Source organism: Protomyctophum parallelum (assembly GCF_964188405.1).
Source record: "Protomyctophum parallelum genome assembly, chromosome: 23".
NCBI classification, from domain to species: domain Eukaryota; kingdom Metazoa; phylum Chordata; class Actinopteri; order Myctophiformes; family Myctophidae; genus Protomyctophum; species Protomyctophum parallelum.
The window spans coordinates 3,668,642-3,694,247 of NC_139715.1; the positions used below are offsets into that span (position 1 = coordinate 3,668,642).

Genomic DNA, 25,606 nt, shown 5'->3' on the forward strand with positions numbered 1-25,606 from the left:
ACATTCCTCTTAACTTCAGTGATGAATCTGGACCTCCTGATACACAGTATGTCAATCCTCCTGTACAATATACACACTATAACACTACTGTACAATATATACACCATAACACTACTGTACAATATATACACTATGGTCCTCATTCACACAAACATTTATGTTATTCCAGACGTCTGTACCACAGAGCAGAGTCTCCAACTCCCAGCCTTCTGTCTATGAAGAGTGACTTTTCTAAAGACATTCCTCTTAACTTCAGTGATGAACCTGGACCTCCTGATACACAGTATGTCAATCCTCCAATAGCCTACAATTCAAGGTTCAATGTTGTACTTTATTGTCCATCTTGTGTACACTACAGGTACATAATAATACAACTTTATTGTTCCATCTTGTGTACACTACAGGTACATAAGAATAAAACTTATTTTGGTTTCAGACAATGCAGCAGCATTATACAGTATACACAACATTTTATAACACAACCATGTGATCTCAAGCTAAGTTATATAAATTCCATAACAAGACATAACATCTAATAATGTCGTATCAACCCTGTTCAAAGTTCATCTACAGATTGTAAGTTACTGTGTGAGCAGTTTGTGAATGAAGTGGTACAAATCACAGTGTGGTGTTCAGTAGACAGGCTGGCTGCTTGTGTGCATGTACAGTATGTGTACATTATGTGTACAGTATGAGTACAGTATGAGTACAGTATGATTACAGTATGAGTACAGTATGTGTACAGTATGTGTACAGTATGTGTACAGTATGAGACTATGAGTACAGTTTGAGTACAGTATGCCACAAGCTATGTTTAAACGATCACCTGTCATTGTGTTGTATATTTAGTAAGATTTTATATTTCTGTGGTAACTTGAATACTGAAGGTTACAGTACAATATTAAGCTTGTTGTTTATTTCCCAAGTGAGGAACACAGACTGGAAGCTCTATCGCCACATAATAAAGTCACTTCCTCCAAGCTGGTGCTTTCCTGTTAGACCAGAGCCATAGAGTAAGACAGAGTTACGACATTGAGGGGGCAGAAAGCTGAGTCCAGTGCATTCTGCCAACTCCCGGTCCAGGACTTTGTCACTGTTCGCTATGCTCTTCACCAATAGAAGTCTAGACGTAGAAGATTGGACTGAAGCCCCATGAAGTGAACGGAGTTGTCGTAACTCTGTCTTACTCTATGGCTACTACTGACTGCCTAGTCCTAGTCTGGTTTACTTGTGCCCCCTTTTGGCCAGGCCCTGTAATAAAGCAATAAGCCACAAGAGGTCTCGGGTTACCATGAATTTTACAATGGGTGAGAGGGTAGTGAGACACAGCACATCGAGTGTCTCCAATCAGAATCAAGTATTGGGACTATAACCGTTTTAGAACTACAATTTTTACATGCCTAGTAAAACCACAACATAACAATTTATATTATGTTTTTGGCCATTTTATTCAGTTTACTTGTTGCTGCAATGCTGTGAGATGAAAGTAAAAGATGTTACCCTTTTGGAAGTAAAATGGAACGTAACAATACAAAGTAAAAAAACTAATTGACAATGTCATTCACACAAACAATGTCTATGATTCCAGACGTCTGTACCACAGAGCAGAGTCTCCAACTCCCAGCCTTCTGTCTATGAAGAGTGACTTTTCTAAAGACATTCCTCTTAACTTCAGTGATGAACCTGGACCTCCTGATACACAGTATGTCAATCCTCCTATACAATATATACACTATAACACTATACAATATACACTATAACACTGTAGTCTTTGCATACGCATGTAAGGTCGTCAGGGCTACGGCAAGTGCTACGGGCCATGATGGAGTTGTTATCATACAGAATATGTTAACAATAGTAGCCTATGACTGGTAGAACATGGGTGCAATTTGGGAGGAATAAAAACACTTTTATTTATTTATTTCTGTGTGATACAAATATAAATGATAAAGACGTATTTTTGGGCAGACTCTTGCTGGAGCCTCATTCATTCAATGTCACTTTGACCACGCTTCCACCTCTTGGTTCTCCAACATCTCAATGTCACTAAAAACTAAACTTCAGACCTCCCAAAACAACTGAACATATATTGAATAAATTGACTTCTTTGTTTCTATGATTCTGTACCACAGAGCAGAGTCTCCAACTCCCAGCCTTCTGTCTATGAAGAGTGACTTTTCTAAAGACATTCCTCTTAACTTCAGTGATGAATCTGGACCTCCAGATACACAGTATGTCAATCCTCCAATATATTCATTTATAATAATGTATATTGATCACATGGACGCCACTCACAGAATAGCCTAATAACTCTTATACCTTGATGAGGAAACGGCTATAATTGGATCGGATCAAATCTAGCTTTTCCGATTTATCGTGTGAGCGTGTGAGAGACCGGTAACATGGCATTGGTCCGACCTCCCGTTGGCCCGACCTCCCGTTGGTCCTACCGGTCGGACTAAAGGGAGCCCCTACCATTCCCCATAGCCCGACCTCCCATCAGTTCGACCCGTCTGGCAGTTCGGACTAAAGGGACGTCCCGTTGGTTCGACCTCCCGATATTCCGGCCACTGTCAAAACAGCTTTGACAGCGCATTAAGGCCCTCATTTATCAACCGTGCGTACGCCAACATATGGGCGCACGCCGAAATTACCGACATTTTCGGCATTTAACATTTCCGGCAAAGCTTGAAATTGAACTTGAGTAGGACAAATAGTCACGTCTACTCTTCAGCTGGCGTACGCTGTTTTTCTGTCTTACACAAGCGGAGCAGCCTTGTCTGAACTGCTGAGAGGCTGTCACAGGCATCTAAACATATATGTATTCACTCCTAAAATGTTTATATAAAAGGTATGTATAATGTATATGGGCTACATGTAAAAAATAAAAAAATAAAAATGTTAAGGAATACATGTGTCATATGAAATTAGTAGGAGGGGCTGTCTGTGCTGAAATATTTCCATGACGGGACGTTGGAGAGTATAGTGCAGCAGTCCCAACGTGGTATAGCCTACTGTAGCCTAATCTACAGCATGAAGGCCGATGTCTTTCTTACGGTATGTGCAATATAATAAACCCGACGCGTCGCTCAATGCCAAATGTACCGTGCCAGGCTCCCAGCGCAAGTGGGAACTGCATCGGAGATATAGGTATATTACCCAGCCAGGCAACCACCAGCCACATGAGGCTATATACGGTTTTTGCTGCACATTCATATAATGACAGTTGACAGCCCGGCCGGCGGCCACAGCAGTGACTAACGACTGCGAGGCAATCTAAATAGACTGTCGAACGTCGGAACGTGCATGGTCAGTTGGTCACGGACGGACCACTGTGATAGAGAGAGACAGACAGACAGACAGACAGACAGACAGACTGGACAGGAGGAGCACCTGCAAAACAGCAGCGTGTGTGTGCCTATTTGTTATTTAATTATGGTTCACAGGTTCAGGTTTTCGTTCACTAATATATCTTGTTGTATATTAAATTAAAAATACTTTAATGATTTAATATACAACTAACAACACACAGTGAAAAATTGCGATATGTGTGCGGGGGGTGAGGCGGGCAGCAAGGGAAACGAAGCGAGAGGAGAAACAGACAGCTTTATTTAATGTGTCATGTAGGTGCGTGCGTGCGTGGACATGACAGCAAGGCAAGCAGGTGAGAGGGAACAGACAGGGTAGGCCTACAACTTTATTTAATTCATGCAGGTGTTCGTTGTTTATTTATTTAACAACACACCAGTTAGTTGGGCTTGCAAGTTGCGTGTGCGTGCAGCTTGTGTGCGTCTGTGTGTGTGTGTGTGTGTGTGTGTGTGTGTGTGTATGAGAGAGGGGGGTGAGGCGGGCAGAAAGGCACGGTAACCATGGTTTCCAGATCGTATAGCAGTGGTTCAGGTCGCAAAAACGAGGGCGAGGCTTGATTTCTTAGGGCGTGCCAGATCAAATTCAGCCGTGACATTTATTAACGTGAGAACTAAATGAAGGAAGGATCAGCTGTTTGCGATCACTTTATAAATGCCGTGGAGACGTGGGTGTACTACGAAACCTGCACTCGAATTTGTGGCAGATTTTACACTCGATTGATAAATGAGGGCCTATATGTCTTGTAGGCCTAATGTCATGTACATGTCTTGCGCGGAGATATCAGAACCGTTCAAAGATGCTTTTTCGGAGCGCATTAAATGTCTTGTAGGCCTAATGTCATGTAGGCTACATGTCTTGCGCGGAGATATCAGAACCGTTCAAAGATGCTTTTTCAGAGCATTAAAGCAGCTAATCAATAGCTCATAGGCCGCCTGACATTGCATTCGCATTTGATTTAGGCTACGCACTGTGAATGTGTTCAGAATGTGCGCACCGAAAAATAGCCGATCTGCAATCTCACAAGCATGCATAAGACTGTCTGTCTGTCTGTCTGTCTGTCTGTCTGTCTGTCTGTCTGTCTGTTCCTTTATTGATTCCCGTCGGTAAATGAATGTGCCATAGAAGGCTATACATACAGGCTTTATATTGTCTATATATAACATGGAACGGATCGTACTGCCCTCTGCCAAGGCGCACGATGCATGCGCGGTCTTCCCTGAGTGCTGCATGTGGTCGTGTTGGGTTGCGTATTTGTACTGTAGGCCTATAGCCTATACTGTCTATATCATTATCCATAAGGACCCCTCCCCAATGGAAACAATTGGGCTTCTATCAACGCAGAAAAGACGGCGCGTGCACTGCGCCTTGGCATGCAGTGTCCGTTTCATTAACAGTTAATGACAGACAGTTTAACACAGGCTACGTATAGGCCAGACAGACAGACAGTCTAATAAATTATCGCTTGTAGATCGGCTATTTTCGGTGCGCACATTGTGAACACCCAGTGCGTATAGCCTATTGCCTTATCAATAATTTGATTAGGTCAGACATTAGGCCTACTATAAATATGGTGGGTGTTTATCAATGTGATTAATGTACGATGGATGCACAACCACATAGGCTATTATTTTGTACCTTGCACCTTGCGTAAAGACATTAACGTCTATAGGCCTATACTTCATGTGGGTTAATTAACGATAAAACATGTGAGAAACACATGAGCATTTAACTACTAATGACTAGATACTCCAATCTGTAAAATCATCTGAAACTAGTGAATACAAGCAGAGAGACAAATCATATATTATGAACTTTTATATATAGGTCAATCACAACATTTGTTAAATAAAATGTAACAAAAAAAATACTTTTTTTGTGACCACCACACTCTAGTGCGTTATCCACTCAAAACTAAACAAATGTGCGCTCACATTGAATGCTGCATGGAACAAAAATCTCTAAAATAAAAATAATTGGCATATAGCTCTTGCCACTCTTTTTTCCAATATGAAACGAAAAAAATAAAAATGCATTTCTTTCACATGAAATTGTGAAGTGAATACTGGATCGCCTCCCAGTACTCATCCAGGTCGCGGACACCCTGATTATAGTCGCGTTTCAGACGCGTAATTCTCTCCTCCAGGCGCCTCCATTTTCTCCTCTGTGTTGGTCTGGCCTCCCCTCTCTCAGCAGCTGCTGTTTGGACCTCCGTCAGCCGCTGTTTCCTGCGCCAGGTCCTTCACCTGGCGCAGGAAAATCCAGATGGATGGATGCTGCCTCTGGAGTGCCGCATTCCACTTCTGATGAAAACCTATAAACAATAAAAACAATGGATGAACAGTGGTGGAAAAAGTATTTGCATTAAGTATCAAACACTCCGTCGCAAATCAAATTAGCCTAAATAACGTGAGTAAACTTTCAAAACAACGAATTGGTTTCAAATATACTTAAGTAAAGTAAAAGTATAATCATTATGCAGAATGTACCATTTCAGGTTTTAAAATGTCTAAATTACATAACAATCTTTTGCAAATAGCCGATGCAAATGTATAAATGCAATGATTTAAGACGTAATTGTAATTCTTTCTAAATGAACTACCCGAAACGTCACTATATGCAGGCTAACTATTTGTGTACCTTATTGCAAAGTTTACTCAAACTCACCCTCGACATGGTTGTTGGTACGGTTGTCTGAGTTCCTGGTGAAAACGTTCCACAACCTTGGAGGGAACTGGCTGTTTCCATCAATATAATTTCGCTCCAAGTATTGAATGAATTCAGCCAGCCTAGGGTAGCGCCGTCTCACTCTAACAGTGTGCGCCGATGCTGCATGGCGGTGAAAATTCTCACGGACCAAAGCCAGAGGCAGGTACCCCATCGCCATGAATTTTCTAATGCATCGCTGCACACTGTCGTGCCTTCGATATGGGCCTGCAAGACCGAGCTCCTGGACCCGTCGCCAAAGACTTTGGCAGAAATGAAAATAACATGCCGTTGGCCGACTGTCAGGAAGCTCGGTCTGGATAGCCAGCAGCAGGGAGCTCTCGAAATCTGTCACAATGCGCGTAGGTCTCCACTGGTGCCCTGTCACGCGACGCACCCTGCGCTTGACAAGATTTGCCTGTATTGGCCGACAGTCTTGCCGGTCACTAGGCACATCACCAACGGCACCACTCTGCCCAGATAGTTGCCATGAATTGTGACAAACTGTTCGTAGGGCCTGGGGCAACTTTTGAACGTGCCATCCATATAAATATCCTGGCACCTATATGAACGAATGAATGAATGAATGAATGAATGAATTAATTAATTAATTAATTAATTAATCAAATCGTTTTGAATTTTATGAATGTGTATACAGTTTTAACTCTTACCTGCCGAGCTTCTCAAAAATCCGCCTCTCTGCAAACACCAGAACACCCCAGGCATTGTCCTGGTGTGACAGAAACCGCCTCCCACGCCATGTCTCGGCCCATTCATTTGCGATCTCGACGTCATCCACGTGGTGTGGAATAGGAGGCACAAGGGCTGCCCGGGTCCTGTTCAGTTTGGACCTGACCGTTCCGAATTCGGGCACCACGACGTCTTCCTCAGCATCCCGAACAACCGCATCATACACCCTCTTCACAGGCCTTGAGGGGTCTGCCTCTACGGCGTCCACCATGGCCTGTTTGATGGCGCTGGTTTGGATCAGGGCCATGTCAGTGGGGTGGCCGTGCTCTGACACATTATGTACCTGGATATTGGCACCCTCCTCGTCCAGGTCAAAGACCTGTGTCTGCAACCATCCACTGCAGCCCTTCCTCCAACATCGCCAATAAATCTTTTCTCCCTTCGCCTTATTTTTGCAATAACGGTACCCATCGTGTATGAGCACCTTTCCTCCCTTATTCCCAGGTACGACGTATGCCATGGCTGATTTGGAAAGAAATTCCTGCCACGAGATGCTCACCTTATATAATACTTAATACAGGTGCTGTGCATAAAAGTGATTGCACTCAAATTGGGTTTTGTGCGTAAAAGTGATTGCCCTCTAGGTGTTGTGCGTAAAGAGATTTCCCTCTACAAATTAATACATAGGTGCTGTGCGTAAAAGTGATTGAACTCAAATTATTAATGCGCAAAGAGATTTCCCTCTACAAATTAATACATAGGTGCTGTGCGTAAAAGTGATTGCACTCACATTATTAATGCGTAAAGAGATTTCCCTCTACAAATTAATACATAGGTGCTGTGCGTAAAAGTGATTGCACTCACATTATTAATGCGTAAAGAGATTTCCCTCTACAAATTAATACATAGGTGCTGTGCGCGTAAAAGTGATTGCACTCAAATTATTAATGCGTAAAGAGATTTCCCTCTACAAATTAATACATCGGTGCTGTGCGTAAAAGTGATTGCACTCAAATTATTAATTCCTAAAGAGATTTCCCTCTACAAATTAATACATAGGTGCTGTGCGTAAAAGTGATTGCCATATCACGCGAAAAGCAAATGGGGAGGGGCGCACAGTAGAGGGCAGCACGGGTCCATAAAATTGGACCCGGTCCGAAACGGACCCGGTGATATCAGAACCGAACCGATCCGGATCCGAGAACATTCTAATTGGCCGCACCCGGCCCGGAACCGGACCCGAAAGTTTTGGATCCGGTCCGAAACGGAGCCGAGAAGTTTTGACCAAAACGGCGCTGATCCGATCCGAGATCCGGACCCATAGTGTGTTCTCTGCAATATTATATGCTTTAACATGACATGAGACTGCTCTCTATGAGCAACGTGCACCCCGCCGCCTCTCCAGACAGCGCCAAGGAGGAGGAGGGTTGCAAACTTGCATAGGCTATAGTGCATTTTTGCGCACCGACATTCTTACCAGAGCTGTTGACAATCACAACAAAACTGTCCCACATTTTTCCTCCGAGGTGGAAAGCCTGGTGATGCGAGGTTAGTCCCACATTGCTTGTTGCTTTGCGTTTCACCTCGCTCGCTAAAGGGGGCCGCCATGATTGCATTAATATAGCCATGTGTGTGACTGTGTGTGTGTGTGTGTGTGTGTGTGTGTGTGTGTGTGTGTGTGCAAGCGAAAGAGAGAGAGAGAGCGCTCTCGCTCATGTCGAGGTGCATGACGAGACCCAGCCCTCGTTGACTCTGTTCAACAGACAATATGGACTTTAGAATGTAATAATTACAACGCACGCATGTCTATTTTTTAAACCTATTTTTAAAGTTGAAGGGTTTAATTTATAAATCTCGGATCCTCACGGTTATTTCGGGTATTCTGCATTTCAGATACCCGAAACGAGATCCGCAGCTTTGAAATGGAACCGACCCGTTCCCCGACGGCACGTCAATATTTTGCACCCGACCCGGCTCGGTTCTCGGGTCGGATCTCGGGTATTCGGGTGCGGGTGGACCCGTGCTGCCCTCTAGCGCACAGAAAGAATGGATGCATAACCAGCCAAGAGCACTCGTATGATTTTATATTTTTACCTACATGTTACCGATTTTGGAGAATAATGATAACACCCCTTCTCTATTTATTTATTTCCATTTTAATATAGTGTGCTATTGAACCATGAAGAAACCACTTGAGTAGCCTATTTCAGCACCATGGACAGCTAATACACCGGATTTAACAAAACAATTAATGGATAATCTCTTATTGTCAGAATGAGTATAGTCATTCCAGATTGTTTGGCTGCAGCCATTGCCATATAGATTATTTATTTTTTTCTGACGTGTTTTGGCATGCAAACTTTGTTCTCTCAGATCACTGCATCAAACTCAGCACAGAAAGCAAGGTTTCATTCTACAAGACGACAGACATACTATAGAATGTCTTTGAATCTTATTATATTGTATATTGTATATGAATATATATCTAATACTACTGTTAACGATTCATTGCGATCTCAAGCATGTACAACTTGGCCAGTTATCCAAGACAGTTGGTGTGCATTTGACAGACTCGTCTGATTTTTTTTTTGAATGGCATGTAACTTAGAAAATGATCGGATGAGTAGAGAGAGAGAGAGAGAGAGAGAGAGAGAGAGATAGAGAGAGAGAAAGAGAGAGAAGCACTCAAGACCGCGCGTTGGCAGAGGGCAGTATACGATCCGTTCCATTTTATATAGACAATATATAGCCTATATGAATAGCCTTCTATGGCACATGAATTTACCGACGGGAATCAATAAAGGAACAGACAGACAGACAGACAGACAGCTTGTGGATTTGTTAAGGTGGATTTACAAAATAATAGCCTATGTGGTTGTGCATCCATCGTACATTAATCACATACTGATAATAAACACCCACCATATTTATAGTAGGCCTAATGTCTGACCTAATCAAATTATAGCCCATACAGGCCAATACATTAATTGCAATCGGATTTAGCAATAAGGCAATAGGCTATACGCACTGGGTGTTCACAATGTGCGCACCGAAAATAGCCGATCTACAAGCGATAATTTATTAGACTGTCTGTCTGTCTGGCCTATACGTAGCCTGTGTTAAACTGTCTGTCATTAACTGTTAATGAAACGGACACTGCATGCCAAGGCGCAGTGCACGCGCCGTCTTTTCTGCGTTGATAGACGCCCAATTGTTTCCATTGGGGAGGGGTCCTTATGGATAATGATATAGACAGTATAGGCTGTATAGGCATACAGTACAAATACGCAACCCAACACGACCACATGCAGCACTCAGGGAAGACCGCGCATGCATCGTGCGCCTTGGCAGAGGGCAGTACGATCCGTTCCATGTTATATATAGACAATATAAAGCCTGTATGTATAGCCTTCTATGGCACATTCATTTACCGACGGGAATCAATAAAGGAACAGACAGACAGACAGACAGTCTTATGCATGCTTGTGAGATTGCAGATCGGCTATTTTTCGGTGCGCACATTCTGAACACATTCACAGTGCGTAGCCTAAATCAAATGTGAATGCAATGTCAGGCGGCCTATGAGCTATTGATTAGCTGCTTTAATGCGCTCTGAAAAAGCAGCTTTGAACGGTTCTGATATCTCCGCGCAAGACATGTACATGACATTAGGCCTACAAGACATTTAATGCGCTCTGAAAAAGCTGTTTTGACAGTGGCCGGAATATCGGGAGGTCGAACCAACGGGACGTCCCTTTAGTGCGAACTGCCAGACGGGTCGAACTAATGGGAGGTCGGGCTATGGGGAATGGTAGGGGCTCCCTTTAGTCCGACCGGTAGGACCAACGGGAGGTCGGGCCAACGGGAGGTCGGACCAGCGGGCAGCCCCCGAGAGACCCGCCTGTCAAATTTAGCTGGTGTGAGTTTGGCAGGCTGGTGCTTTAGCATACAGGCCTGTGCTAACGCCGCGTCATCATCATAACATCTTTATATGATCTTGCATGCTAATAATCCGAAGCATTTATTCGTAGCGATCATCTTATATGATTTAGCCTCTAAGCCACGGTACAATAAATTAATTTGATCGTCATGCTAGCGCAATACTATATAGATGTATTATTTGATAGATTAGCTTAGCGGTCTGCCACCACCTCCCGGGTCTTTCCCCCCCCTGCCAGCAGCAACGGACATTTTGCTTACGGCGTGATAATAAAATGGGTGATCGTACCACTGAGTATATCAGGGGAAAAAAGTAATGGAACATTTCTCATAATCTTATATCATATAGCATATAAGCCACGTACGGTACAATAAATTAATTTGAATATCATTTATGTTATTCCAGACGTCTGTACCACAGAGCAGAGTCTCCAACTCCCAGCCTTCTGTCTGTGAAGAGTGACTTTTCTAAAGACATTCCTCTTAACTTCAGTGATGAACCTGGACCTCCAGATACACAGTATGTCAATCCTCCTGTACAATATACACTATAACACTATACAACATACACTATAACACTATACAATATACACTAACACTATACAATATACACTATAACACTATACAATATATACACTATGGGCCAGATTCACAAGGCCGTTTACGCTCCTATCGGGAGCGTACGGACATTTAGGAGCATTCCCACGTTGCGTGTGGAATTCATCATTTGAACTTGCCGTGACGTTGGTGGACGTTGGTCGTAAAATCCGCTAATTTCCTGGTCAGCTCGGAGGGTGGTGTACCAGTGATCAGAGGGTGGTGTACCAGTGATCAGAGGGTGGTGTACCAGTGATCAGAGGGTGGTGTACCAGTGATCAGCTCGGAGAGTGGTGTACCAGTGATCAGAGAGTGGTGTACCAGTGATCAAGGCATGTGTATATTTATTCAGAATGCTTTAGTCTTCATCCTGAATCAGTTAATAGTCCCCAACGTCACCCCAAGTTCAAATGATGAATTCCACACGTAACCTGGGGATGCTCGTAATTGTCTGTACGATAGATAGATAGATAGATAGATAGATAGATAGATAGATAGATAGATAGATAGATAGATAGATAGATAGATAGATAGATAGATAGATAGATATTCTTCAAATAAAGCATAATTATTATACACATGGTACTGTGGAAAACAAATGAGACAAATATGTTAAAACAACTATAACTGAAAATAACTGATCTACAAGCTCACAGCACAACTCTCTGTGATGTGTTGTTGAGCTTGTAGATCAGCTACCTTCGGTGCGCGACATCAAACAAATAATATTATAATTAATTTAATCCACATGATAATCACGCAAACATTTTATACGATTCCAGAAGTCTGTATCTCAGAGCAGAGTCTCCAACTCCCAGCCTTCTGTCTGCGAAGCGTGCGCACGCACACGCACACGAACACAGTTAGTTAGCATCTGCAAATGTCGGACTATTGCCCGTCGGAATTTTGACGCGTCAGAAAAAAGACCTGCACCCACTATTATATGTATTCATGTCCACAGAGAGAGATGCATTGTGACCGAGGCTGATCAGACAACCAGTCAAACCACACCTGGACTGAAGACACCCAGTCAAACCACACCTGGACTGAAGACACCCAGTCAAACCACACCTGGACTGAAGACACCCAGTCAAACCACACCTGGACTGAAGACACCCAGTCAAACCACACCTGGACTGAAGACACCCAGTCAAACCACATCTGGACTGAAGACACCCAGTCAAACCACACCTGGACTGAAGACACCCAAAAAGGAAAGGAAAGGTACTATGTTTACCCAGGGTAACTGGACTAAGCTCAAGAACTTGTTTACAGCCAGGCCCAGTCAAACCACACCTGGACTGAAGACACGCAGTCAAACCACACCTGGACTGAAGACACCCAGTCAAACCACACCTGGACTGAAGACACCCAGTCAAACCACACCTGGACTGAAGACACCCAGTCAAACCACACCTGGACTGAAGACACCCAGTCAAACCACACCTGGACTGAAGACACCCAGTCAAAGTAAGAATGTGCACTCAATAAGATCTAAGTGCAAATAATGAAGCTAAACAATTATCAACTCTGGACAAAAACAGCTGATCTTGTGTTGTTACCTTTGGCAAAATGTTTCTTATCAAAAAGCATATTTTCTGAGGGTAATTAATTAGCAATGTGTGCTGTAAAAGATGTAAAGTTATAAATTAACCTGAATGTTTTAAACATAAATGTTCTTCTCATTTCAGATGTCCGTCTGCAGGTTGATTTGAACGATTATAAGGTCAGTTTGAAGGTCAGTTCGGACAGTCTTGATGGAGTGAAAAACCACATGACGGAAGAGTCTGGAGACTCCCTCACCAGCACCTACTCAGAGCTCTACATCTCAGCGGGACAGAGTGAAGGGGTTAATAGTCAACATGAGGTGATACAGCTTGAGAGAACTTCCAACATGAAGACCTTCCATGACGATGCAATCAACTGCTGTAAAGTCTTTAAGATCATCCTCCCTGGCAGAGAGGAACCCAGCAAAACAGTTCTGACAAATGGCATCGCTGGCATCGGAAAAACATTCTCTGCGCGCAAGTTTGCTCTGGACTGGGCAAGAGGTTTGGAGAATCAAGATATAGATCTCCTGGTTCCCTTTTCATTCCGGGAGCTGAACTTGGTCAGAGATGAGCGGTACAGTCTTCTGAACCTGATCCATGATTTCCACCCAACGTTAAAGAAGGTCACAGCAGAGCAGCTCGCTGCCTGGAAAGTTTGCTTCATCCTCGATGGCCTCGATGAAAGCAGGTCTCCGTTGCACTTCGACAAAAATGAAATCATCTCTGATGTCACAGTGACATCATCGGTGGATGCTCTGTTGACAAACCTCATCAAGAGGAATCTGCTCCCCTCGGTCCTCCTCTGGATAACCACCAGACCCGCAGCAGCCAATCGGATCCCTCCTGCATGTGTTGACATGGTGACAGAAGTGCGAGGGTTCACAGACCCCCAGAAGGAGAAGTACTTCAGGAAGAGATTCAGTGAAGAGAAGCTGGCCGACAGAGTCCTCTCACACTTGAAGACATGGAGGAGCCTCCACATCATGTGTTACATCCCACTCTTCTGTTGGATCATTGCTACCGTTCTGCTGGACATGTTGAGGACACACACCACGATAGGACAGCTGCCCAAGACCCTGACTGAGATGTGCTGCCACTTCCTGTTGGTTCAGACAAACACGAAGAAGCAGAAGTATGATGAGACTCATGATGTGAACAAGAAAGAAACAGAAGAGGGGACTCAACAGCAGCTCACTAAGACTGACAGGGATGTTCTTCAGAAGCTGGGCATGCTGGCTTTTAAACACCTGAAGAAAAGTAGCATCATGTTCTACCAAGAAGACCTGGAAGAGTGTGGTCTTGATGTGAAAGACGCCGCGCTGTACTCAGGAGTGTGCACACAGATCTTCAAAACAGAGAGTGTGCTGTTCCAGAAAACGGTCTACAGCTTTGTTCATCTGAGCATCCAGGAGTTTCTGGCTGCAGTCTACCTGTTCCTCTGTTTCACACAGAAGAACATGGAGGTCCTGAACACATTCCTGGGAGATAAATACAACAGTAACAGCTCCCTCTCAGACTTCCTGAAAGCTGCTGTGGAAAAATCCCTGGAGAGTAAAAATGGCCACCTGGACCTCTTAGTCCGCTTCCTTCATGGCCTCTCACTGCGGTCCAACCAGAGTCTGTTAGGATGCCTGCTGGGTCACACAGAGAACAGTCCAAGGGAGATCCAGAAAGCCATCGAGAACCTGAAGACGTTGTTAACTAAAGGTGACGCCTCTCCGGACAGATGTATCAACATCTTCCACTGTCTGATGGAGATGAACGACCACTCATTACATCAGGAGATCCAAAAGTTCCTGAAGTCAGAGAACAGAACAGAGAAACTGTCTCAGACCCAGTGTTCAGCTCTGGCCGTCATGCTGCAGATGTCAGAGGAGGTTCTGGAAGAGTTGGACCTGAGCAAATACAACGCATCAATGGAGGGGCGAAGGAGACTGATCCCAGCTGTGAGGAACTGCAGAAAGGCTCGGTTAGTAGTTAACACATTGACTTGACTGCCAATCACGTCATGTTACGTCGCATCGAATCCATCGCTTGACTGCCAAGCACGCAGTATTGTGTCCTATGGTCTTTTCAGTGGATTAGTATAGATGGCGCTCTTCATCAACGTTCTGTATGAATGATGCTAGGTTGCTAGGCAACAGATAAAACCAGAAATTAACCAGAAGTGAAAGTCTGCCTCCCGTCCGCCTCAATTTAAACAGAAATGTGCTTTGGATAAAAGTGATACATAAATGCACCATTTCCAATTGACACAGCCGGTTCCATGTTTTCCCGATCTCAACCCTGTCTGCATTTACAGGACTGCTTCAATGTAAACCCTGTCTGCATGCACAGTACTGCTTCAATGTCAATCCTGTCTGCATTCACAGGACTGCTTCAATGTAAACCCTGTCTGCATGCACAGTACTGCTTCAATGTCAACCCTGTCTGCATTCACAGGACTGCTTCAATGTCAACCGTGTCTGCATGCACAGTACTGCTTCAGTGTCAACCCTGTCTGCATGCACAGTACTACTTCAATGTAAACCCTGTCTGCATGCACAGGACTGCTTCAATGTCAACCCTGTCAGCATGCACAGTACTGCTTCAATGTCAACCCTGTCTGCATGCACAGGACTGCTTCAATGTCAACCCTGTCTGCATGCACAGGACTGCTTCAATGTCAACCCTGTCTGCATGCACAGAACTGCTTCCGTAAGATTGCATTGGGAAAACATGCTGACTTCAGTGTTGTCCCTGAACACGTTCAATGAATGATCGTTCACAAACACGTTCATATTTTAGGTGAATGTACTGCATTTCTGTTTGATCAACGTCATTGTGAACGCGTTCATTTCTGCCGTGTGTGAACGTCACTTTCTCACGATCAACTTCGTTCAAGAGTGAGTGTTTCCTTAGAGCCTTCCAGGCGAAATCCCCACTAAGAACAGGCCTTAATATCTAACGTTAAACCCTCCAATAAGTCCTTATCGGACACAATTTAACTAATCTTTATCAGCCGTACAATTTCACTGGAGCGTGCAGCTCGCATCTCTGCATGAGGATCCTGTCATGCACGCAGACACAGAACATCCAGACTCCCGACCCAAACACTGGAAACTTATCGTTGTTTGATTAAACATAATGTGCCACGAAAAATAGCTTCCAATAGCTTGTTATTTTTGCGTCGAGGAGGTATTTGTCCATATACATGATCACCTCGGTCGGCCAACTAAAGACATCTCCCTCCACAGAAGCTCAGTGATGCCTGATTTATTCTTCGTCGTACAACGTGTTCCATGCTGAAAATGGGGGTGACAAATTATTTTGGGGCGGTCCCCAAATTATTTATTATAACTGAATGGCTGGGAAATGGAAATGAAGTGTTTACATAGTACACATAGTACATGCATAAACTTTCCTCAATGATTATATCTGGTTTCAGTATTCATTTATGATATATTTTCTCTATTATTAAGGTTATTTTTGCAGTCAGTTTGTATTGTGGGTGGGGAAGCGGGGCGGGGCGGGGGTCGTGAGACATGGCCAAAGCATCCCTGGGGTCCCCAGCCAAAAAGGTTGAGAACCCCTGGTCTATTCCACAATACTGTTTATGTCTGGATAACTAGATCGGAGATGTTTTAGTTAACTTCCATGACAGTGAACTAGGCATGTAACGATATATCGTATATCGCGATATATCAATATTATATCCCAACGATACATATCGATTTATTAAAAATAAAACTCGATTAAAAAAAACAAAAAAAGCCCCTTTTTTATTTTTTATTTATTTTTTAGGGGGGGCTAGTGTGTGATAAGAAATGTCAGCTGTAATCATATTCCATCATATTCACATGGTTTTGGAGAGAAATGAGACAGTAGAGGCCTGGAGAGGGGAGCTGTATATGTGTCTGTGCCCAGGTGATGCTCGTTATTGATGCTCATTAAACAGTTTGACTGTTTTACACGCTTAACCCGGATTTTAATCAACCCCCCTTCACTGCCGAGATTGTTGTATTACCTTTATAGCATACGCTGAATTATTTGGGCTTTTAATCCGCGAAAATCGAGCGAAAAAAGCTTCCCCCGTTTGTTATGAACGATCGCACCACCCGCCATCTTGGTACACCCGGAAGACGCAGCACAGGACCCTCCTCCATGAGGCGTTGAACCCCATTCGTTTGCATTGGCCTCAATTTCCCAGAAGCCCTAGCAGCCCACAGCATGTGACGATTTCCGGTTTCGTCATCAAAACAAATGCATCTACTCTCCATCTCCGCGGCGAAGACGGATTTTCTTTTTATTTATTACATTAAGGCGGATTAAACACATAAAACAAAAGGCGGTATTAGCGGGGTTGGCAGCGACATTAACCTGGAGTAATCCATTCCCGGCACGGAAACTGTTTTAATACATCAAGGAAGGCAATTATCTTTGCAATGTAGTTAAATAAAAGATGTGAAAAAAGCTTTGGGGGGAAGATAAATCATTACATGCCTAGAGTGAACTAGGTATCATTTGTATTGATAATCTCTTATTTAATCTTCATTTACAGACTTGCTGACTGTAATCTCAGAAAGACAGGTGTTGAAGCTGTGGCTTCAGCTCTCAGCTCTAATCCTTCCCATTTGAGAGAACTGGACCTCAGTAAAAACGACCTGCAGGACTCAGGACTAGTGGAGCTGCTCTGTGCTTCACTGAAGAGCCCACACTGTAGACTGGAAGTTCTAAAGTAAGATACATTTACCACTTTTATTATGATGTTTTATTATGTACTGTATTATGTGAATATAATATGAATGTTTTGGTGAGATTGTATTAATAAGCTTGATATCATTTCCAGTTTCGTCATCATAACACAACGGCCTCGTCACCAGGTCCGCGACAAATCCGCTCTTTTTTAATTATTAAAAAACTGTGAATTAAACACATTAAACAAATAGCGGGTTTAGCGTATTACGCAGCACCGACACATGGATTAAATAGCGAAGAACACGGGTTAGGCAGTAGTGTTAATTAATATTAATATTACGAAAGAAAGAGACAAACATTGTAATAATAGCCGATCTGCAAGCTCACTGTGAGCTTGTATATTTGTAATATTTTCACATTCATGTAATGCCTACAATTCCGATTGCTTCTAAGGTTAGCAATCGGAATCGGAATATGATTACGGTATGTTGGAGGCCAGGGTTTGTTTTAATTGAACTAAAGCATCCAGGTGTGAAGGCCCCCTAAGTGGGACAAGAGAGTCCTTTAATAGATGCTGGAAGCTGGTTCTAAATCCAGGAATAATGGATATTGTAAATGTGTTATTTATTAATGAATTCATTCATTTATTTATGTATGTTTTAATCTGGTGTTTCAGACTGGCTCACTGCGGCCTGTCGGAGACATGCTGTGAAGCTCTGGCTTCAGCTGTAAGCTCTAATCCCTCCCTAAGAGAGTTGGACCTGAGCCTCAACGTGGTGAATGATTCAGTTCTGGAGAACTGCAAGTGAGTAGACTTGGGCTGTGTCCATGTTGGACAGTGCAGTGTTTCATTCACTCTGACACGACGTCACAAAGCATGCAGAGAGAACAATGCAGTGCCTCAAAGAAACTGGAAATATTAACCTAGCATTTGTACTCAAAACTAAACAACAACAACAAACTAAATCTAATAACAAGACATATCCAATTCGTAATAGTTTCTGACCTGAGTGATTGATTTATTTATTTAACATTTTCAGTTATTTCATGTCATATGAAAGCAGGGACTCATATATATAAGCTATGACTTATAGAGTAATGTCTTGCAGAAAACGAGTTGAGAAAACAGGCTTGAAAGGTTCACTTCTGTGGACTCTAACATTACATCTAGCTACATGTTTAAGCACTTATTTCAGCTCTGACATTTATTTCAGACATGCTCTAGTATGTGAGTAGTGACAGTCTGCCTTTTTTAACCCTGTAAGATCCAGCGTTGCTTTTCGGTAACATTTTTATTTTAATTAATTACTTAATTATTATAATTTCTTTCTGTTCTTTTTTCACCTAAACATCATCAGTGATGTTCATTGCAATGCCATTGCAATGCCATTGGTCATGATATTTGCATATATTATACATACTGTATATTACATTATTAAAAAAAAAGAACGTTGATGCATTGTTGTTCTACTTCCTACAGAGTGAAACACTGTAGTGTCAGCTAGTGGAGACGTTGTGTTAGACAGTTAGACATTTTTTTATTTATTTTTTATTTGACAGGGACAACGCTCATTAATCAACATGTCAGTTTTCACATAAATGTAAATGGGCCAGAGTTAGCCAAAGCTAAATTTCATCTGTAGTCTTTGAGCAGGCTCTTAAAAACTAAATGATAAAAGAAAGACAGAGTGTAGGTAGGGCGGCCCGGCACCTGCACACAACACCATGCGTTGATGCCATGTGTGCATATGTGCAGGCACCCAACACCATGACCATACACAATGCAATACAATACAGATCAACATGGTACAGGGGACAGAACAACTGCAAAGTGAAATGAGAAATGACACTGAATACTAATTAGAGCTGATAGTTACTCATGATGCATTGTTGTTCTACTTCCTACAGAGTGAAACACTGTAGTGTCAGCTAGTGGAGACGTTGTGTTAGACAGTTAGACATTGATGCATTGTTGTTCTACTTCCTACAGAGTCAAACATGGAGGAGAAGATTGGCTTACTAATCCTCAACTGAGTCAACTCATTACAAAACGTGAGTATCTGTGTCTACATTAACATTTTATACACTGTTGTATACTTGGTTGATGTAATGATGTTGTCCTGAAAACTCTTGTGCTCTCTACTCTCTGCTCTTGGCCTGGTCCTTAACACATCAAGATGAGGTCATGTGGTTTGACAGAAACAATGGGCCTCATTCACTAACCTGGTCGTAAACAACATGTATTTCGTCTATATTGGCATAAGTTCAGTTCTGACGTGCGATGCATGAAAGGTGGTGCAGAGCCGTGATGTGTGCAGATCACAGGTGGATCTCGTTTTGGTTTTAAAGTCACAAGTGATCTCCCGTGTTGATCATTGGCATGGTTCCACGCTCCATTTAACGCCATACAAGACAACTGGAAATATAAATCACACGTGTGTGAACTGAGCGGTGCAACTATACATTTACTGTTATAGTTACTGTACTGCACTGTGCTCTGTACTGTATTGTAGTGTACTGTGCTCTATGCTGTACTTTGATTATTTTGGGGGAAAAATAGTTAGTTACCGTGTGTTACCATGCAGTGGTCCCCGGGGGTCCCCAGAACATCCAGACCCCCAGGAACACGCCCAGGGGGCAGGGCCCAGTTCTGGCAAGTCTTCCCACGTCCGAAACGGTCGAGAAATGAGAGAGTTAACGTGTTGCAGCTTTCCGTGCTCGGACAGAAAGATAGACAGGTACACAGAGAGACAGACAGGTACACAGAGACAGGCAGGTACACATAGAGACAGACAGGTACACAGAGAGACAGACAGTTACACATAGAGACAGACAGGTACACAGAGAGACAGACAGTTACACATAGAGACAGACAGGTACACAGAGACAGAGGTACACATAGAGACAGACAGGTACACAGAGACAGACAGGTACACATAGAGACAGACAGGTACACATAGGGACAGAGGTACACATAGAGACAGACAGGTACACATAGAGACAGACAGGTACACAAACTACAAATAGAGACAGACAGGTACACATAGAGACAGACAGGTACACAGAGAGACAGACAGGTACACAGAGAGACAGACACGTACACAGAGAGACAGACAGGTACACAGAGACAGACAGGTACACAAACTTCACATAGAGACAGACAGGTACACATAGAGACAGACAGGTACACAAACTACACATAGAGACAGACAGGTACACAAACTACAAATAGAGACAGACAGGTACACATAGAGACAGACAGGTACACATAGAGACAGACAGGTACACAAACTACACATAGAGACAGACAGGTACACAGAGAGACAGACAGGTACACAGAGAGACAGACAGGTACACAGAGAGACAGACACGTACACAGAGATACAGTGATCTCCCGTGTCAATCATTGGCATGGTTCCACGCTCCATTTAACACCATACAAGACAACTGGAAATATAAATCACACATGTGTGAACTGAGCGGTGCAACTATACATTTACTGTTATAGTTACTGTACTGCACTGTGCTCTGTACTGTATTGTAGTGTACTGTGCTCTATGCTGTACTTTGATTATTTTGGGGGAAAAATAGTTAGTTACCGTGTGTTACCATGCGGTGGTCCCCGGGGGGTCCCCAGAACATCCAGACCCCCAGGAACGCGCCCAGGGGGCAGGGCCCAGTTCTGGCAAGCCTTCCCACGTCCGGAAAGGTACACATAGAGACAAACAGGTACACAGAGACAGAGGTACACATAGAGACAGTTACACATAGAGACAGACAGGTACACATAGAGACAGACAGTTACACATAGAGACAGACAGGTACACAGAGAGACAGACACATAGAGACAGACAGGTACACAGAGAGACATACACATAGAGACAGACAGGTACACATAGAGACAGACAGGTACACAGAGACAGAGGTACACATAGAGACAGACAGGTACACATAGAGACAGACAGGTACACAGAGACAGAGGTACACATAGAGACAGACAGGTACACATAGAGACAGACAGGTACACCTAGAGACAGACAGGTACACAAACTACACATAGAGACAGACAGGTACACAGCGAGACAGACAGGTACACAGAGAGACAGACAGGTACACAGAGAGACAGACACGTACACAGAGAGACATACAGGTACACAGAGAGACAGACAGGTACACAGAGACAGACAGGTACACAGAGAGACAGACAGGTACACAGAGAGACAGACAGGTACACATAGAGACAGACAGGTACACAGAGACAGACAGGTACACAAACTTCACATAGAGACAGACAGGTACACATAGAGACAGACAGGTACACAAACTACACATAGAGACAGACAGGTACACAGAGAGACAGACAGGTACACATAGATACAGACAGGTACACAGAGAGACAGACAGGTACACAGAGACAGACAGGTACACAGAGAGACAGAAAGGTACACAGAGAGACAGACAGGTACATAGCTGTGTAATGGAGAGGAGGCACCGCTCATAAAACTACAGATCTGAGATTTCAACGCGTGTGTAATAAAGTGGAAAAGATTGTGAAAATAGCAGATCTACAAGCTCACAATGCCTCAAACTAAATGTAATGCCTATAGAATTCCAATGGCTTGTCAATGTGGGGGTTCAATTATTTGAGAGTCCCCAGTTCAAATAGGATTATTATGGGGGTCCACAGTTCAAATTATTATTTTGGGGGGTCCCCAGTTCAAATAAAATCACACTGTGGAGACTTTAAGACATTCTGCCCCCTGGTGGAGACTTTAAGACATTCTGCCCCCTGGTGGAGACTTTAAGACATCCTGCCCCCTGGTGGAGACTTTAAGACATTCTGCCCCCTGGTGGAGACTTTAATACATTCTGCCCCCTGCTGGTTGGACTCTGACAGTGACGATCTTCTCTATTACATTTTAAATGTATTATGTCTTAATTTAGTCGACTAAGACTAAATAATGTACAAATGACTAAAATATGACTAAAACTAAATGGTATGTTATTCAAAAGACAAAATCAGAATGTGTGTCAAAATTAACACTGCATTAGTTTGTAGATCTGTGTGTGTGTGTGTGTGTGTGTGTGTGTGTGTGTGTGTGTGTGTGTGTGTGTGTGTGTGTGTGTGTGTGTGTGTGTGTGTGTGTGTGTGTGTCTATGCTAGTGTCAGTCAGTGCATGATGTATTTAATGTTTACTGTGTTGTTTTCTCATCAGATTTCCAGCGTCTCACACTGGACTCAAACACAGCACACTGTGACCTCTCTCTGTCGGAGGACAACAGGAAGGTCACAGGCGGGTCACAGAGGTCAGGGGGTCAGCGTCCTCCTGATCACCCAGACAGGTTTGATGACCATAAACAGGTCCTGAGTTCACAGAGTGTGACTGGACGCTGTTCCTGGGAGGTAGAGTGCAGTGGAAGGGTTCATATAGCAGTGGCTGACGGAACAATCAGCAGGAAAGGAGATGACTGTTTGTTTGGAGGGAATGAGTCCTGCAGGTCGATTTTGAAGGTGCGGTTTACCAATGGAAATACATAAATTGGCCTCGCTCTGCGCACATTCATATTATGAAAGGCATATCGGCCCGTGTTGAACGCACTCGGCCCGTGTTGAACGCACACACATTTGGCATACCGCGTCCCTGAATATTTTAGCATTGTGGGAGTGTCCATATGTTAATTATTCTCGCTTTGCGCAATTTGCTATTAAGCCCCTTGACCTAAAGACACTCAGCGCATAACGATTAGACGTGGGTCTGACCACCTCATAAACGCAAAAAGCACTGTTTGATTTGACACTTGAGCGGCTCTGGGAAGCTGGTAGAGTGTTGCCATGTCTGTTTATTATAAGCGGCTTATTTTTCTGTAAAGTTGCTTTCTGTGTGATTGCTTTTCTTGTTTCTAAAGTGGTTATTTGGGCTTTTCTCCTAATGTTGTTTAAACCAGTGCAAAACAAGCACATTCCCATGTCAAGGATCCCCAGATGAATGCATTTGCCCAACTAAGGACAGCTAATCCAAAAATTAAATAAAAAGATTACTTTTGAAAATAGCAGATCTATACCAGCTCACAATGCATCACATTCATTCATTAAAACTATGAACTCTGACTGCAGGGGGATATATAATGATCATTATAACAATGTGCAAGAACATATTTAAAAAGAAGGAAGAAATTTATATTTGTGGACAATCAAAATATGTTTTTTTATTTTAATGTGGTGTCATTCAAATTAATCTGGATATGGCAGACTCACTATTTAGAAAATAAAAACATGGCACTTCATTTAAAATAGGTTACAGACCCCTGTTATATGCGCTTATTTTTATAGACCCATTTACTTGTTTCTATGAGACATGGCCGTTTTGCGTCTATTTAAAAAAAATGTTGAGATTAGAAACGGCCATAATTCTTTCATTTCTCAACCTTAAAAATAAATAAAAACATCTCCATAATCCGTGGGAAATGTGCTTTCATATGCTGTATCACACCCGATTCAAGTCTTCTTCAATAAAATGCTACGAGCGAACTCAGCGAAGACCATAGCCTACCATCGGGGCCACAGCATTACAGCGCACGCATTCAACTCATTCCTTGACTTGAATGAAATAAAATATAATAAACGTTATTTTACTGGTGTTTTTCAATAGAAACAAATAAAGAGCGTGTGTAGGCTACTGTGTGCAAGTGCAACCGTGCATATACATGCATGCACTAGGCTATATTTCTTCCGTGTCGGGATGGTGATTGAGCTCTTCAAGTTCACAGCCCGTTTGGTCTTTCATAAAAAAACGTTGATATTAGCCTATAAACACTCATGGTTCTCTCATTTCTCAACCGTTTTATTAAATGTAAAAATCTCCATATTCCTTAGGAATCTTGCTTTCATTCGCTGTATGGTACATGGTTCTATCGTTATCGAATTAATTAATTACGCATGGATTGGCAATTTGCCAATATGCTGCTATCTACTCGCAATTCCATTCCGATCTGAAAGGTGGGTCTGTTCTTTTGAGGCATAAAGGTGACAGCATGCAGTGCAATAGGAATAATTAACCCAAATGTGACAAAGGCATGTCATGTCTTCTATGGTGCCAGCCTGAAGAAATGTCATACCACGACCCCCAAAGTGCGCATTCCGTATGTGACATCAGCTGACTGGTAAAGAGAATAGTACGGACATGTTGATTGGGTACGTCTCAAACACGCCTTAAACACACCCATGACTAATTCAAGGCCGTTTTGCGCACTCCGCGGGGTGTCAAAAGCGCTTCTTAACATGCCCAAAATTGCAATATGACATACTACACGCCCCCAGATCATAATACTGTAATTAGATTAGTAATATAGAAGTAAGTAACATAGAAGTCCTTAATCGACCCACTGGAGTCTGACCTGTAATGGTGATGATGGTTCCAGTTACTATGTCAGACACAACAGACAGCTGACTTTCCTCCCTGTCAGAGCCTCTGAAGGCTCCAACAGAGTATCAGTGTATGTGGACCGTCCCGCTGGGACTCTGTCCTTCTACACAGTGTGCTCTGACTCACTGACACACCTGTACACCGCCCAGACCACGCCCACTGGACCTCTCTATGCTGGGTTTGGGTTCTGGTCCGACTCCTCAGCGTGTCTGTGTGAGCAGAGATAGAGTCTCTATGTGAGGGTGACATCATCAGGTCATCATGTGAGGGTGACATCATCAGGTCGCCATGGTTACTCAACATGTTTGAGTGAGTGCAGGTTGTCATGGTTACCACCGTTGCCACGGGGTACCGGCCACCGGTCCAGTGTTACATCATGGACTCCATATTTGGGCATGAGTGACTCGCCGTGACATCACGGTGACATCATCGTGATGATGTAATAAGCAGCACAGTCAGTGACATCATTGTGATGATGTAATAATCAGAGCAGTGACATCACCATTACAGCTCCTGGTCGTTGTCATGTCAACACCCCCCAAGCATTTGACCTTTGACCCCGGGCCCCGTTAGATCAGATTTGTGCCGTTAAAAATGTCACAAACTGTACAATAATGCATTGTGAGCTTGTAGATCTGCTATTTTCAAATATCAAAG

General features: G+C 43.3%; 1 protein-coding gene and 2 long non-coding RNA genes across 4 annotated transcripts; all 3 read left to right on the top strand.

Moving 5' to 3' along the window:
* Positions 1 to 217: 217 nt before the first annotated feature.
* On the top strand, positions 218 to 12,117 carry LOC310854291. Of its 2 annotated transcripts, XR_014568892.1 has the most exons (4): positions 218 to 283; positions 1,589 to 1,702; positions 11,108 to 11,221; positions 12,081 to 12,117. It is a non-coding gene; the product is annotated as an uncharacterized lncRNA (long non-coding RNA). The 2 variants fall into 2 exon arrangements; XR_014568893.1 differs by lacking the exons at positions 218 to 283; positions 1,589 to 1,702 and adding an exon at positions 2,131 to 2,231.
* A 238-nt stretch (positions 12,118 to 12,355) lies between these two features.
* LOC310854356 (protein NLRC3-like) lies at positions 12,356 to 14,842 on the top strand (the record flags this gene model as incomplete). Its single annotated transcript, XM_083758954.1, has 2 exons — positions 12,356 to 12,768; positions 12,990 to 14,842. The coding sequence occupies exons 1-2, from the start codon at positions 12,528 to 12,530 to the stop codon at positions 14,840 to 14,842; spliced, it is 2,094 nt and encodes a 697-aa protein (XP_083615080.1). The 5' UTR covers positions 12,356 to 12,527.
* A 3,437-nt stretch (positions 14,843 to 18,279) lies between these two features.
* Positions 18,280 to 22,987, top strand: LOC310854293. Its single transcript, XR_014568895.1, has 3 exons — positions 18,280 to 18,330; positions 19,516 to 19,577; positions 22,742 to 22,987. It is a non-coding gene; the product is annotated as an uncharacterized lncRNA (long non-coding RNA).
* The last annotated feature ends 2,619 nt before the right edge of the window (positions 22,988 to 25,606 follow it).